The 14782-nt window shown below is 37.8% G+C and overlaps 1 protein-coding gene across 1 annotated transcript; it reads right to left on the minus strand.

The window, feature by feature from the left end:
• LOC109233938 (non-specific lipid-transfer protein 2-like) lies at positions 1397-2253 on the minus strand. Its single transcript, XM_019399784.1, has 2 exons — positions 1807-2253; positions 1397-1643 (listed from the first exon to the last, which is right to left on the minus strand). Exons 1-2 carry the CDS (start codon positions 2139-2141, stop codon positions 1634-1636), a joined length of 345 nt encoding a protein of 114 aa, XP_019255329.1. The 5' UTR covers positions 2142-2253; the 3' UTR covers positions 1397-1633.

Raw genomic sequence — 14782 nt, forward strand, 5'->3', positions numbered from 1 at the left:
CCGAAACAGCAAAGTGCTACTCAACGTTCTTGGCGATTAAATACATCACAAGGAGTTTTACATCGTCCTACTTTCAAGAAAGACACTTCTCAAGCCCTCGAATCACAGAGAATTTCATAGAGGAGAATCAAGGGATACAAAAAATTGTACTTACAAATATTTATCAATAAATTCTCTTTTTTCTTTATATTATTTTTGTTGCAGTTTATTTTTCGTACTACGAAAATTTTGTTGCGAACAACAATGTTAGGAAGAATAACGCCCATACGGATGTCAAGATGATTATAAATTTTGATTTTATGTATATATATATATATATATATATATATATTACTTAGTGGATACACGGACCACAAGCAAATTAATTTTAGCTTTGGGGATTTTTTGATCTTATTTTTCTATTTTGATATTTTGACTCTGACTCATGGCGCTGAGGGGCAAGCCATGTGGCATCCACCTCATTAAGTGTCTGTCACGTAGGATTGGATGTCCACTTTGGACAAACTTAACGGAAAAGGGGTATATTTGAATCGATACTATAACGACGGGAATATATATATATATGAACTCAAAGTATAACGAGCGATACATTTAAACCTTTTCTCATAGTACAGAAGTATATATGGCCATTTTCCGATTTACTTTAGTAGAGGATAGTATTAGAGGATACATGGACCACAAGCAAATTAATTTTAGCTTTGCTGACGATTTTATTTATTTTTCTTTTCTGATATTCTGACTCTGAACATATTGCCTTGGGGCAAAACATTACACGGATTAAGACTGCTCTTCTTCCTCGTCTAATATATGATTTAATTTTTCTTACATTTGTTGTATAGCATATCTCAATCTTCGATAGTTTCTCTTCTTCTTTACTTATCATGGTTGACAAAGTAACGTATTGTTTATGGGTTCATTTTTATGTTGCTCAACTTTTATTTTATTGCATTAACGTTATCAGTTTACGTAACGAAAAACTCACTAATAATTTTTATAAAAAAATTAACTCAGTTTTAATTACATATCATAGAAGTAATATATATGTTCACGTGAACAATATGTCTCTTTGTTTTCTCCTTGATTTTTTTGTGATACTAAAGTGAAATTAAGTGATTTTTTGATTATAAACTTTTTTCCCCATAATACTTAGGTAGAGTTATTAAGTGACTGTATGCACTTTCAGTATAATTCTCAAGTTCCAACGATACTATACTGTTCTTTAAGATTACGTATCAACTCAAGTTTTGTGTAAGAACTTATCTAAGGCATGGCCGATTGGGTAAATAATTATAGACCATCAATGAATAAAAGTTATAAAGTAAATGAAAAAGGAAAAGAAATTACTCTGAGAAAAGAGAACAGAGAGATAAAAAATTAAATTTCCATGGAAGACAGATTAACTAAATAAGATAGATGTTTTATATATCAAGTCTCAAGATTGGATTGTAATACCAACCAACCGCCAATGTTTCGTTACAAGACTCGACTGTGACTCGAAAAGACTCAAATAAAAAAGAAACAAACAGATACATAGTAATGGATCCATAAGCAGGATCAAAAACTCGATCCATCTTCTTATTATGATTGCGCTACTTCCACATTTGTTCCAAGTAAAACTAATCTTTCACTAGCCTTACTGGACCCTGCATCGCCAAATTTAACCAACATTAGTCAAGAACGGTATAACTAACAGGTTATTACTCTATTTTTCAAGCTATCATACCAAATTGATACGAAAAGCTACGTATTGTTGTAAATCGCGTAATCTGATAGTGTAAAAGATAAATACAGGAATTAATAATGTACCTGGAGCAGTCAGTGGAGGGACTGATCTTGTAGGGAATGTTAACACCACAAGCACTAGGGAGTCCAGCGGCTTTGCCCATATCAATACCCTTAATAGCATTAGCGGCTGATTTAAGGCAAGTGCATGCAGTTTTGCGGTCAGCTGGGGTTCGGGCAGCACCCAACAGACCCTTAACACCACCACAACAGCCTCCCAAAGGACCGCGGCCCTGCAGATAAGGGAGGCAAGGAGCCAGGCCAGACTGAACCTGGCCGCAACTCAGTGCCTCTACGTGGGGTGCAACCACCACCATGCAGAGTAGCACAAAGCAAGCAATCTTGCCAACCATTTCCATTCTTAAAAAATTGGGAGAAGATGAAAATAATAGAGAGTAGCGTGAGGAAGTGGTGGACAATATACTAAAGATGTTTTTGCTTGAGTTTTGAGTACATAAGCTAGTGAGAACTTTATGGTATTTATAGAGAGAAAATTGGACATAAATTAATGGCCGGCTAATGGAAGATTGAGAGAATTAGTTGGCAGTTGAATTATATTCAACGAGGATGCATAATTAGGGAGGTGCCGCTGCCTATAAAGTCAGGTTTAGTTCTACGCGTTTGACTTTTACGCTAGGATTTAGGTATTCTGAAAATCGACAAACATAAAAGACCATGGTCCCAATCCCAGCATTCCTCTTCTTTTAAGTTAATAAAATTACTCTGAATTTATATTAGTAGGTTATTTTCATTTGTTTGTAACCAGTAATTTGTCTGTTTCTATGATTATAAATCTCATTTTTTTTGAATAGTCACTGATAAACATCTTTCGAATAACATGATAGTGTAACAATACTTAACACTTCGGTATATATAAGTTAAAATCTTTTGTTTTTTTTCTCTTTCTTAATCTTGTCAAATAGTTTTTTGGTAACCTACTCTCCAAGCAATAAGAGAGTACCATTTTTCAAGGAGCAACTTTACTATATTAAAGCATAAAAGGTCGCAAAGTTTGAAAAGATGCAATAACAATTTAGTTTGCAATATTCCAAATAGGAAAAGTAGAAACCCAAGTAACTCTATGCAATAGCGACATAGAGAATTTAGCTAAACTATGCGTTAATACGTTCCAAGATTTTGGGATAAATATAACATTTACATCATCAAAGGAACTCATCATCTTTTGAGTATTTTTATAAGTAGGAGTGTACATGGATCGGGTTGGTTCGATTTTTATCAAAATCAAACCAAACCAACTATATCGGTTTGGATTGGTTCGGTTTTGTCGAATTTTTCAGGTTTTTCGGATGTTCTGTTACATGAATATTATTTCAATCTTACTTCACTAAAATTATAGATAAAGTTTTGATAAATGAATATGTTTAGTAAAAATTGAAAAAACTGATAAACATATGATCTATTAAAATATTCTTATGAGAGAATTTTGTAGTAACACATGATAGTTATTTTTTTTAAGTCGTCTAACAATAATTTTCATTGATGTATGCTTTCAAGGTTAATTGAATTCAATAATTAAGCATAAAATCCATATGAAATCTAAATAATAGTATGTTCTATTTAATTTTAGAAGTATCGAACTACCATTTCAAATTCAATAAAAGTATAAGAATTTAACAAATTTTGACATATGAATATGAAAAAGAGATTGACGTATTTTAATAACACTTGATAAGAAAGTGATGATACAACTCATTATTTAAAGTAAATAAATATGGATGCACTTCATAGTTCTAATAAAAATTACATCCCATGAGAGAATCCCAAATATTTTTAGACATTTTCTAAAGAAAATTCTATACAAAATCTTAAAAGTATATATAAAAATTATATATTTATATGTCGTGTTGGTTCGGGTTTTCTTACTCAATACCAAACCAAATCAAACCAAACCTAGTCGGGTTTTTTAATCGGTTTGGTTTGATTTTTCGGTTCAGTGCGATTTTCCGGTTCAATTTGAACACCCCTATTTACAGGTAACCTCTATCTCCCATGGGGCATGAGACTATACTATTCTTTTTCGTATCATATATCCATATTTTTTGCATCTGATAAGATATTCTTTTCTTTCTAGACAATGTTTCACAATTCGATGTGGAAAATACATGAACCAATTTCAAATTAAAGCAAACAATTCATCTTTGTTCATAATAGCCCCATTCTTTTTCTTCTGCAATGTTCTGAGGCACTGACTGCCCATATCGACCTTGTACGTCCCTTAACTTTTATGCATCAAATACATCCCAATTCCACTGTCTCATCACGTGAATATATCAAAAACCTTTTTTGAGATCTGTGTTTGACAACAGTTCACCAACCATATCTGCATGCATGGGTTTTGATCTACACTGTGTATGTTTGGACATTTCTCGAACCGATAATCTATCGGAAGTAGCCTCTTTACCTATACAAGGTAAGGATAAGGTCTCCGTACACATTACCTTCTCCTGATTTTATTTGTGGAATTTTAATGGATATGTTATCGTTGTTGTTGTTGTACTATGTGTGGACATTCTGGAAACGGCATTAAAATTTTACAAGTACTACAAACTTTCCCTTTCGATATTTTAGTTTGTTCACATTTTCATTTCTTCACTTGGATAAGAAGGGAGAATTGAAGGAATTAAGAATTCTCAAGCCCCTTCTTGCTTTTCTATCCAACAAAGGAATTAAAGAACAGGATTTTAATTGCTTTTGTGGTACTGTAATTCCACTTTTCTGTCTTTCAGAGCCCGTCTAGATTGGCTTAGTTTAAGTGCTTTTAAGTCAAAATAACTTTTAATCCATTTTGTAGTGTTTGGATAGAGTAAAAAATAAAGCTAAAATGACAAAAACAAGCCAAAAGCCAAAAGCTAGAATTCCGAACTTATGGCTCAAAAGCTATTTTGGCTTAAAAGTCACTTAAAATAAGCTCATCCAAATGGGCTCCTAATTTTCCATAATGTCTTTCTTAGTTTTCGGAGACATTGAGCGTTTTTTGGACGTTTGTGTTTTGCTGGTGATATCGGGGACATTTAGGGTGAGGGAAAGGTTTGCCAAGTTCCGGACCTGCTCAAGTTCTCCTTGTAGCTCCAGTATTTCAGATGTAGGACCAATTCGTTCTGTGCTAGGGTACTTTGACCATCCGAAGTTTCAACGTTTTCTGCATTTTCCCTTCTGATACGACTTAAATCGTCCATCTTTCCTTTCCCTTTGCTTCCGCTTTTAGGATAACTTGGTGGAGGAGGAGGTGGAGGACCTCTTGATCTAGTGTGATATGCGGATGATGCCAATATGCACGAACCAACCTTGGGGAATGGGAATAATCAAAAGAAAGGAAAAAAAAGGTAACCAAGTCAGTAAAGATATTGAAAGAATGTTTGCAATATTGAACATGCTTTGCAAAACAAATTCGCGCCCTAATTTGGGGGACCTCATTGTGCCCGAGGTAGACCTAAGCGACACCTAGACTTGGAGAAAATTGATGCCAATAATTGCATCATTTTATTAATGTGGAAATAAATCAAATCCTTACTAAAAACGACAATAATGAGAAAGTTACTAATAGCATTTGCCTTATTACAATCGAAATCTAAACTAAACTAGAAAGCAGTAAAATAACATTCCCCTAATCTACACGGTCCTAGAAGGACCTTCCCCGTGCTTGGCTCTTTTGACTCCATCGATCAAATTCCCTAAGTCGCGCATATCTAGCAGCAAGTAAGCCCTTGCTAGATGCCCCCATTTATTGCCATCCGTTTTTTTGACGGTCTGATATCCTCTTTTTCATTTTTCCTTCAAGTTCTGTCAACCCCTTCTCTAGATATTCCAATCTCTCTGTTGATTTAGTAGCGATTTCCCTCCATTCGTTGATTGCTTCCTTATCCACTTTGTGTTGTTCCAGATGGCTAGCTTCAGACTCGAAGACCCTCTTGCGTAACCTCCTGTACTTAACCTGTGCTTCAGCAGCGTCATGTATGATCCTGTTTTTCAGATTCCTGGCTTGACGTCTCCTGCTATATTGTCCACCAACCATGATGGGTAGAAGTACACATGGCTGGCATGATATCTATCTGTCTCAATAGTATCCTTTTCCATTATGACCTTCTGATTCCACATATGCTGTGCTTCGAACTTGAACAAAATAATGTCCCCTTTAAAATCTGCTTTGTACGGGACCATGTTGGAAACCCGAGGTATAACTTGTTTTCTTCCCGCTTGTCTCATTACCCTTATAGGAGCATAAGGATAGATTCCCCTTAACCTGATCAATACCAGATGAGTAGTCTTTCTCGACCTAATGATGAACTCACTGCTAGGAAACCATTCGAACATTCAATGTACCTGCTCGTCTGTCAGATTGCTGAAGAAACATACCCAACTCACAGCATTTCCACGTTGTGCAAACATGTCTGGGATAAAGTCATTCTCTTTAGGTGATGGTAAGCTATGTAGTCATTCAATGGTCGACGTAGAAGCTCTTGGCGATATTCTCCTCTTTGAAAATGTTCTAATAACCAAACTTGCAGTAATAGATTACAACCCTCGAAGTACCCGAACCCATGCTTGCACCGATCTAGAGCGCGGTACATTTCAGCCAAGATCATGGGGATGATAGTGTAGGTTTGTCCCTTGATGCCTTCCATTAAGGTCCGGGCGACCATGGCTAGACGAGTGTGGATCATTCCCCCTTTCATCGGAAATATCAATAACCGTAAGAAGCAGACAATGCACACATAAACTCGACGGTGCGTCCAACGTAAGGAAGTAATGGCGAGTTCCTCATGATGGAGACGATTGACTTACTGTGCCCATAACTCTCATAAAGGAATTCAAATGGGATGTACGACTTCTTCAAACAAAGAAATTCATCATTTTTCTTGAAACCTAGCATTTTCAGAAAACCGTGAGGGGTGCGATTCTCTGGTATAAATAATCTTAGACTATCCCATAGCAGTTTAGCAAAACCTCCTATTTCCTCTAAGGGAGGAGTCATTTCTATGTCATCGAAGCGGAAGACAGCTCTTTTCTAAACCCAAAACATAGTAGCGGCCTCAATCAATGCCCTATTTGGTCGGATGTCTAACAAAGACGGCAAATTACCAAGGACCTTTCTCACATGATTCTTGTCGCTAGGTGCGAGATTTTTCCACCAATTCAGCAGCAGAAAAGGGAAGGCAAAGAAAAGAAAAGAAAGAACAAATAGAAACATGCCAAAAAGAAAGTGAATAAAGTAAAAAGTTGAAGGGAATCCAAAATAAAATAAGGAGGAAAGGCTGTAGTGAAGAGAAAAATGAATGCGCTGCTCAAGAAAGAGTGACGTTACGTCCCTCTAGTTCCCCCGAGGAAGAAGAAAATGACTCAAAGAGTCGAGAAAGTATGAGCAGAAAAGATAAAATGAAGTGCTTAAGGAAAGATGAAACCATTCCAACTAGTCCTACCTTGGTCAAAAAGCTTTCATTACATCCCGCAAAAGCCCTACATGATTTCAAGTTGAGTGAGCTTACATTAGTGGTCATTTACATAAGGGGCAAGCTTATGGTACTTAAAGCCGGACTTGTGACGTTCTTTTGAGAGAGATGAGCGAACTTTTCACAATCCTTGCCTTGAGTGTTACATTCTAAAGTGAGATTTGCTAATGGAGAGTAGAGGAGGTGGAGTTTGGGATCCACAATGACCTAAATGAAAGAGAGAGCTTCCTTGATGAATAGAGTCAACTCTTGATGCTCTAGAGTCACACTAGAACTACGGTACTCAAAAATCCAAATCGTTGCACTGTTGATAATTCATATGTGCTGTGGGTAATTGTTGGTCCCAATTGATGTGTAATTGATTCACCTTAGGCTAGCTGAAATATCCCTTTTTCTAGTGATGGTGGGAATTGCCTTATTTGCTTGAGGACAAGCAAAAGCTTAAGTTTGGGGGAGTTTATAAGTAGAGATTTTGACCGCTTATTTGCTCTTTTTTACTTGCGTTTTAGCTCAAAAATGCTTAAAGGTATTCTCAGAAACTAACGAGATGTGCTTACTTGCAGGAATATTTGGAAACGAGCCAAAGAAGTCAAGATCAACTCATAAAGGAGTCAAAAGTGAACATGAATCAAAATAGGGCAAAAAGGGCTAGCAATGAGACCGCATAAGGAGATTCAGAGAGTATGTTTGGCCAACTCAGGGAATGCGGACCGCACTAAAATTGTGCGGCCGCAGTAGGTCAAGTGCGGCCGCATCCATTATTATGCGGACCGCAGGATTGAGATTCAAAGAGCTGGAAAATTAAGGAGTGCGGACCGCATCACTTTTGTGCAGCCGCATAATCCTAAGTGCGGCCGCAACCATATTTATGCGGACCACAGAAGACCTCAAGTTCCAAGCCCAAGTTCCCAAGAGTGCGGCAACACTTCTGTGCTGCCGCAGAAGGCCATTGTGTGGACCGCACCAGAATTATGCGGCCGCACAACCTTCGTAGGAGCATTTTTGTCAGATATTTTTAGCTTAGTATATCTAGTACTTCTTGTCATTTTTAGGTTAGGTTTTAGTTTGCAGAGGTGCACCTGAGCGGTTTTCTTTACTTCTTTGAGTAATTTTTTATTAGATTGACTTCTTAACACTAGATTTTTATTGCTTAATCAATGATTATGCATTCTATCTTAATTTCTTCTTGCGTTTCTTTATTTTTCATGAGTAACTAAATCTTTAGCTAGGGTTGTGGCTCAACCCTAGTGTGGGTACTTAATGGGTATTTAATTTTAGGGCTTGTTTGTGATTGTGTTAGTGATATTTAGCTTTGTTTATGCATAAATCCTAGAATTAATGGTTGCAAACATTGATTCGTGCCTTTTTGACCTAGTCTTTGCTTGAGAAAGAGAGACTAGGTTTAGGAAAACTTGGCTACCAAGGAATTGGGGTGAACTCAAGAAATTGATAGCCTCAATTAAAGGGTCAAATCTAGAGATAGTAAGACCCCACTTGAGCATATATCACTTGATTTGTGCAATACCCATTTGGGCTTGAGAAAGCCAAATTGGACAAAATCACTCAAACTACCGAGAAGTATAGAGTGAGCAATTGCGTGTGATTGTTATACCACGAACCCGATAAATCAAACTTCCCCAATAGTTTACAATCCGTTAGGTAGCCACCTAGGTGGAAGTCACAAACCTAGATTCTTTTATCATTTGAAAAATAACCAAAACTAAAAACATTGTCTTCTAGTTTATTACTTGAAATCATTAGTTCAAAGTAGAAATAGAAACAACCAATGAATATGTGAAAGTGTAATCTAAGGCACATCATACATTTACTCTAGTTATATACCTAATCCAAATTTTAACTCCCTGCATGCTTCGACCGCCTCACTACATAATTGTGGTGTGAGTTTGGGAGAGATCAACTGACAACCAAATTAAATCACGAAATTCTTTAAGTTTAAAAATATAATAAATAAATTTACGAGTAAAATCCCACAATTTCAGATACAAAATATTGTGTCTTTATACAATATACTCCCAAAATCCGGTGTCACTGAGTACATGAGCATCTAAATGAAAATACAGTCTGACTGATAATAACACTATATGAAATTATAGAATAGTACAAATAACTGAAAGAAAAGAGAGTCAAGGTCTGCGGACGCCAAAACAACAACCTCGATAGTCTCCAACGGATAAATCTCTAAAATCTAGCAACTGTTGTATCCGGAAGTACTTGGATCTACACACAAAGTGCATAGTTGTGATGATCCGATAGGTCATCTAGAGTTTTAGAACCTAATTATGTGTTTTGAAGCCTCAAATATCTCATTTTAGCCTTTCTCAATTTGTGTGTGCAGTTCGGGTGTTTATCCGAAAAAGCTTTTATGTTAAAAACTGATAAAATATTAAATTGTGCTTTAAAAATCAATTTCAGTTGACTTCGGTCAATGTTTAGAGCATACAAACCCGGATTCGTATTTTGACGGCCCCGGTGGATCATATCGTGATTTGGGACTTTAGCGTATGCCCGAAATCAAATTCGGAAGTCCCTAGCTCGAGTTATCGCATTTTGTTGAAATTTAAAAGTTTAAAGGCTTAATGAATCTAAAAGTTTGACCAATGTTTGACTTTATTGATATCGGGTCCGTCTTGGTTCCAGAACCCGGTATAGGTCCACTAGTAATTTGGTGGGAAACGGAGTTGGTTTGACGTGATTCCGACGTCCGGTTGTCAAAATAGAAGTTCATGAGTTTTCTTGAAAATTTCATTTGATTTGATGTTCAATTCATAATTCTAGGTATTATTTTGGCGATTTGATCGCGCGAGCAAGTTCGCATGATTTTTGCACTTGTGTGTTTCAGATAGGCTACGGAGTGAGTTTTGGACTTAGGAAAGTGCCGGTGTGCTTTAGTTCTGGTGCAGGCCTCAGACCTCGCAATTGCGAGGTCAGGCTTTGCATTTGCGACCTCTGTCAAGTTCGCATTTGCGAGCTACACCATCGCAATTGCGAAGAGTAGCCGGGGCACCTCAGGTTCACATTTGCGAACACGACTTCGCTTTTGCAAAGTGGGACTTGGGGAGGCTTGGTCGCATTTGTGATCATCTTCGTCGCAATTGCAGAAAGATCAATGTTCGCATTTGCGAACAAATCATCGCAAGTGTGATGATAGCAGAGATGCAGAGATTTCGCATTTACGAAGGTTTTCTCGCATGTGCGGGGTTCGCAATTGCGAACCCCAAGTCACAATTGCGACATCTGCGACTGGTCTAATAGCTGAAAAATGAGATTTTCTCTCATTCTTCAAATTTTCAAAATAAGAAAATCATAAAGGCAATTTTCTCGAGATCCCTTCTTACCCAATCCATTGGTAAGTGATTCTAACCTATTTTCTTTCAATCTTTCATCACATTTCATAAGATTTCAACCTAAAATCTAGCGTTCTCATGGTGGAAATTAGGGGTTTCGGTAGAATTAGGGATTGTTATAAAATTGGGATTTAGACCGAAAATTGAGGTCGGATTTCAAAAGAAATTACACAACCGAGCTCGGGGGTGAATAGGTAATCGAGTTTTAGTCCGAATTTCGGATTTGGACCAAGTGAGCACGGGAGTTGACTATTGTTGACTTTTTCAATAATGGCCTAAATTGAATTTTTTGCAATCGTGGGTAATTCCCAAGGCTCATTTTGAACCGTTTAGTTGGTAATTTGCTAGATATTGTTGGTTCGGAGGTGTGTTTGAAAGGCAAAGCTGTGGTTGAGCTTTGAGTGATCTTTGGAGCGGGGTAAGTGTTGAGTTTAACCTTGACTTGAGGGAATTAGGAACCCTCGGATTATCTGCTATGTGTATGTCATATGTTGCAGCGTATATGCGAGGTGACGAGTGCTTATACGCCGCCAGATTACTTGTTTCTCCTGATTTCTCTGTTCTCCCTTCATTATCTCCCTCCCTGCCTTAATTGTTATATGCCCTAAATGCCTTCCATGCTTTAATTGTTGCTTGTCAATCTTTGTTTCTCCTGTCAAAATGTTAAAACCTCTTCACGTTTTCATGTCTTGCTGCTATTTGCCCTAATTGACGTATTTGTACCTTCTAATTGTCATTTGTTGGACTGTCTCCCGTATGGTGTATGATACGTAGATTTCCAAGTTGGTACAAGGTTTACTTTCTATTTCAACTTTATATTCATTAGTTATGGTGGTCCTTGTGATTTGACTTATTAATTTGACTGTGCTTGTTGAGTATCTGGTACTGATATGGTTGGATCGGGTTGCACGCCGCCACAGGTGTAATAAGGGTGAATTTGTACTAATACGGTGGGATAGGGTTGCACGCTGCAACATGTGAAATAAGGGTGGATTGATACGGTGAAATAAGGGTGAAATGCAAGACTGATATTGTTATATGGTTGGATCGGGTTCCGCACCGCAGCAACCTATGTGTGTCTATTTCCTTGAGTTGTGTTGGTTTTTGGTATCTTTATTTGAAACTCTAAGGATTGGTAATTTTGAACGTCACTGGCTTAATTCTTGAGCCTGTAGCTATTATCTTCAGTTGACTGTCCGATTTTGTTCGTATTTCCTTTTCTGTCTTTATTATATAATCCGTACAGGTTGTAGTGTAAGTGACCTGCCTTAGCCTCCTCACTACTTCGTCGAGGTTAGGCTCGACACTTACAGAGTACATTGGGTCGGTTGTACTCATACTACACTCTACACTTCTTGTGCGGATTTTGGAGTCGGTCCCAACGACGGTTATTAGCGTGCTCGGATTGGATGGCTTCTGGAGACTTGAGGTACAGCTGCTCAGCGCCAGCAGCTCCTGGAGTCCCCCTTCCCTTTTTATTTGGCTCTAAAGTTTATTTTAAGACAACTTTGTGTTATTTCACACCCTTGATTGTACTATTCTAGTAGCTCGTGCACTTGTGACACCAGGTCCAGAGATGTATTAAATGTTAGCTGTTTTAGCTTCTGCATTATTACTTTGGATTATTGCAGTAGTTTCAATTCTTTCTCATTAAGTAATATTACACTGTTAAAAATGGATAAGATATTTTAACGTTGGCTTGCCTAGCAAGTGAAATGTTAGGCGCCATCACGGTCCCGATGGTGGGAATTTTAGGTCGTGACAAGAGTGTAGTAATAGTACAACCGACCCAATGTACTCAATAAGTAACAAGACTAACCTTTGGGCTGAAAGTAGTGACGAGCTCAACAGGTACAGTCCAATATAGAAATAACAGGACATAAATGTGGGTATGCTTTCAAGTTCAACAGTTAAACTTAATACAAGTGAAATAGATCGATTCTGAATGATATGAGGAATACGACATCTCTATATCTACATGCCAATGTACATGCTGTATGTGATACACCACAATGGAAGCCTCGTGCACGCACACTCTCAGAATACTCAATCACTCAGTACTGTATATGGCCAATCCAGCCCAGGGAAGATCTATCCCATATATATATATATATATATATATATATATATATATATATATATATATGATATATATATATATGATATATATATATATATATCAACTGACAATCAGTCACTCAATATTGCATAAGGCCAATCCAGCTTAGGGAAAATCCAATCCCAAATATAATTGATTCGGGCAAGATCCATTCCTAGGGAAGCTCCATCCCTCAATATAATATCAACCGCGCTCACTGTGGGCGGTGCAGACTTCGGAGGGACTCCTTCAGCCCAAGTGCTATTATAAGCCAGATCCAGGCATAAATAAAAAAATTATGCTACAGCGCGCAGCCAGATCCCATAAATATCACTCACAATCTCCAGTCTCTCAGCTCATAATGACATGAAAATCAGCCCGGCATGATGATATGATGTATCAATGAATGGCAATAGAGACTGAGATATGATATGCAAATAATAGATGTGACTGAGTACGAAATTACAATTTTAACAAATAATTCAACACCAACACGACCTCTGTGGGTCCCAAAATTATCGGCACATAACCTAAACATGATCTTTAATATGAGTCTCAGCTCAATTTCTCCAACACGTGGAGGAAATGTGGAAAAATGACATGATTATGTGATTATGTAACTCCATGGAATCAATTAAGTCACAATTTCTATGGTGCACGCCCACACTCCCGTCACCTAGCATGTGCGTCACCTCCATACCAATCATACAATACGAAATTCAGGGATTCATACCCTCAGAACCAAGTTCAGAACCGTTACTTACCTGAAATCGTGCAGTTCTCTATTCCAATGAACCCTTGCCTCACGAATCAGCCTTCGAATGCCTCGAATATAGTCACAATTAATTCGATACAGTCAACACAAATAATATGAATCAATTCCATACGAAAATAATAAATTTTCCAATTAAATTCAAAAACGTCAATCAAAAGTCAACAATGGGACCACGTCTCAAAACCCGACAAAAGTTATAAAATATGATCACCCATTCAACCACGAGTCCAACCACACCAAATATACCAAATTCTGACATCAGCTCGACCTCCATATCCTAAATTCTTGTTTTGAAATCCCCAGGCCCAAATTCTCGAATTACACCTCAAAAACACGTAATCGAGTCGGAATACTCAATGATAATTCAATATTATTAACTAAAAATGATCACAAGCTACTTACCTCAAGATTTCCCGTGAATTTCCTCTGAAAATTTTTCCTAAACAGTGTTTGAAAGTCCAAAAATGAAAGTCCAAACAGGCTTTTCGCTTTTGCAGCACACTTGGCCACATCTGCGGTCTCGCAGGTGCGAGCCTTTTTCCTGCTTCTGCGATTGCCCACGAGGCTGCCTTCGCTTCTGTGAACGAACCTCCACTTCTGCGAGAAGGAGTCCGCTTCTGTGGACGAGCCTAACCAAGCGCCTTTGAGCTTCTGCGATCGAACCTTCGCAGGTGCGACGCCACTTCTATGGACCACCTATCTGCATCTGCGATCACTGCCTCACTCAGCCCTTGTTCGCTTCTGCACTTGCCAAGCTCGCTTCTGCGAGCAAAAATCTGCACGTGCGATCGCACCAGACCTGGAAAATTTCCAGAATTGTTCCAAGTCCAATTTTTGATCCGTTAACCATCCGAAATCCACCCGAGGCCCTTGGGATCTCGACCAAATATACTAACAAGTCTCAAAACATCATACGAACTTAGTTGATGCCTCAAATTACATTAAACAATGCTAAAAACACGAATCGTACTCCAATTCAAGCCTAATAAAAACGAACAAATTCCAACTTCTATATCCGATGCCAAAACCTATCAAATCAAGTCCGTTGACCTCAAATTTTGCACACAAGTCATAAATGACATAACTGACCTATTAAAATTTCTAGAAGAGGATTCCGACCTCGATATCAATAAAGTCAACTCCCGGTCAAACATCCAAACCTTCCATTTCCAAATTTCGCCATTTCAAACCAAAATCAACTATGAAATTCCAAATAAATATCCAGACACACTCCTAAGTCAAAATCATCATACGGGAATCATCAAAACTTTATTCCGCGATCGTTTATACGTAA

The sequence above is a fragment of the Nicotiana attenuata genome, chromosome 10 (genome assembly GCF_001879085.1).
Source record: "Nicotiana attenuata strain UT chromosome 10, NIATTr2, whole genome shotgun sequence".
In the NCBI taxonomy this organism is placed as follows: domain Eukaryota; kingdom Viridiplantae; phylum Streptophyta; class Magnoliopsida; order Solanales; family Solanaceae; genus Nicotiana; species Nicotiana attenuata.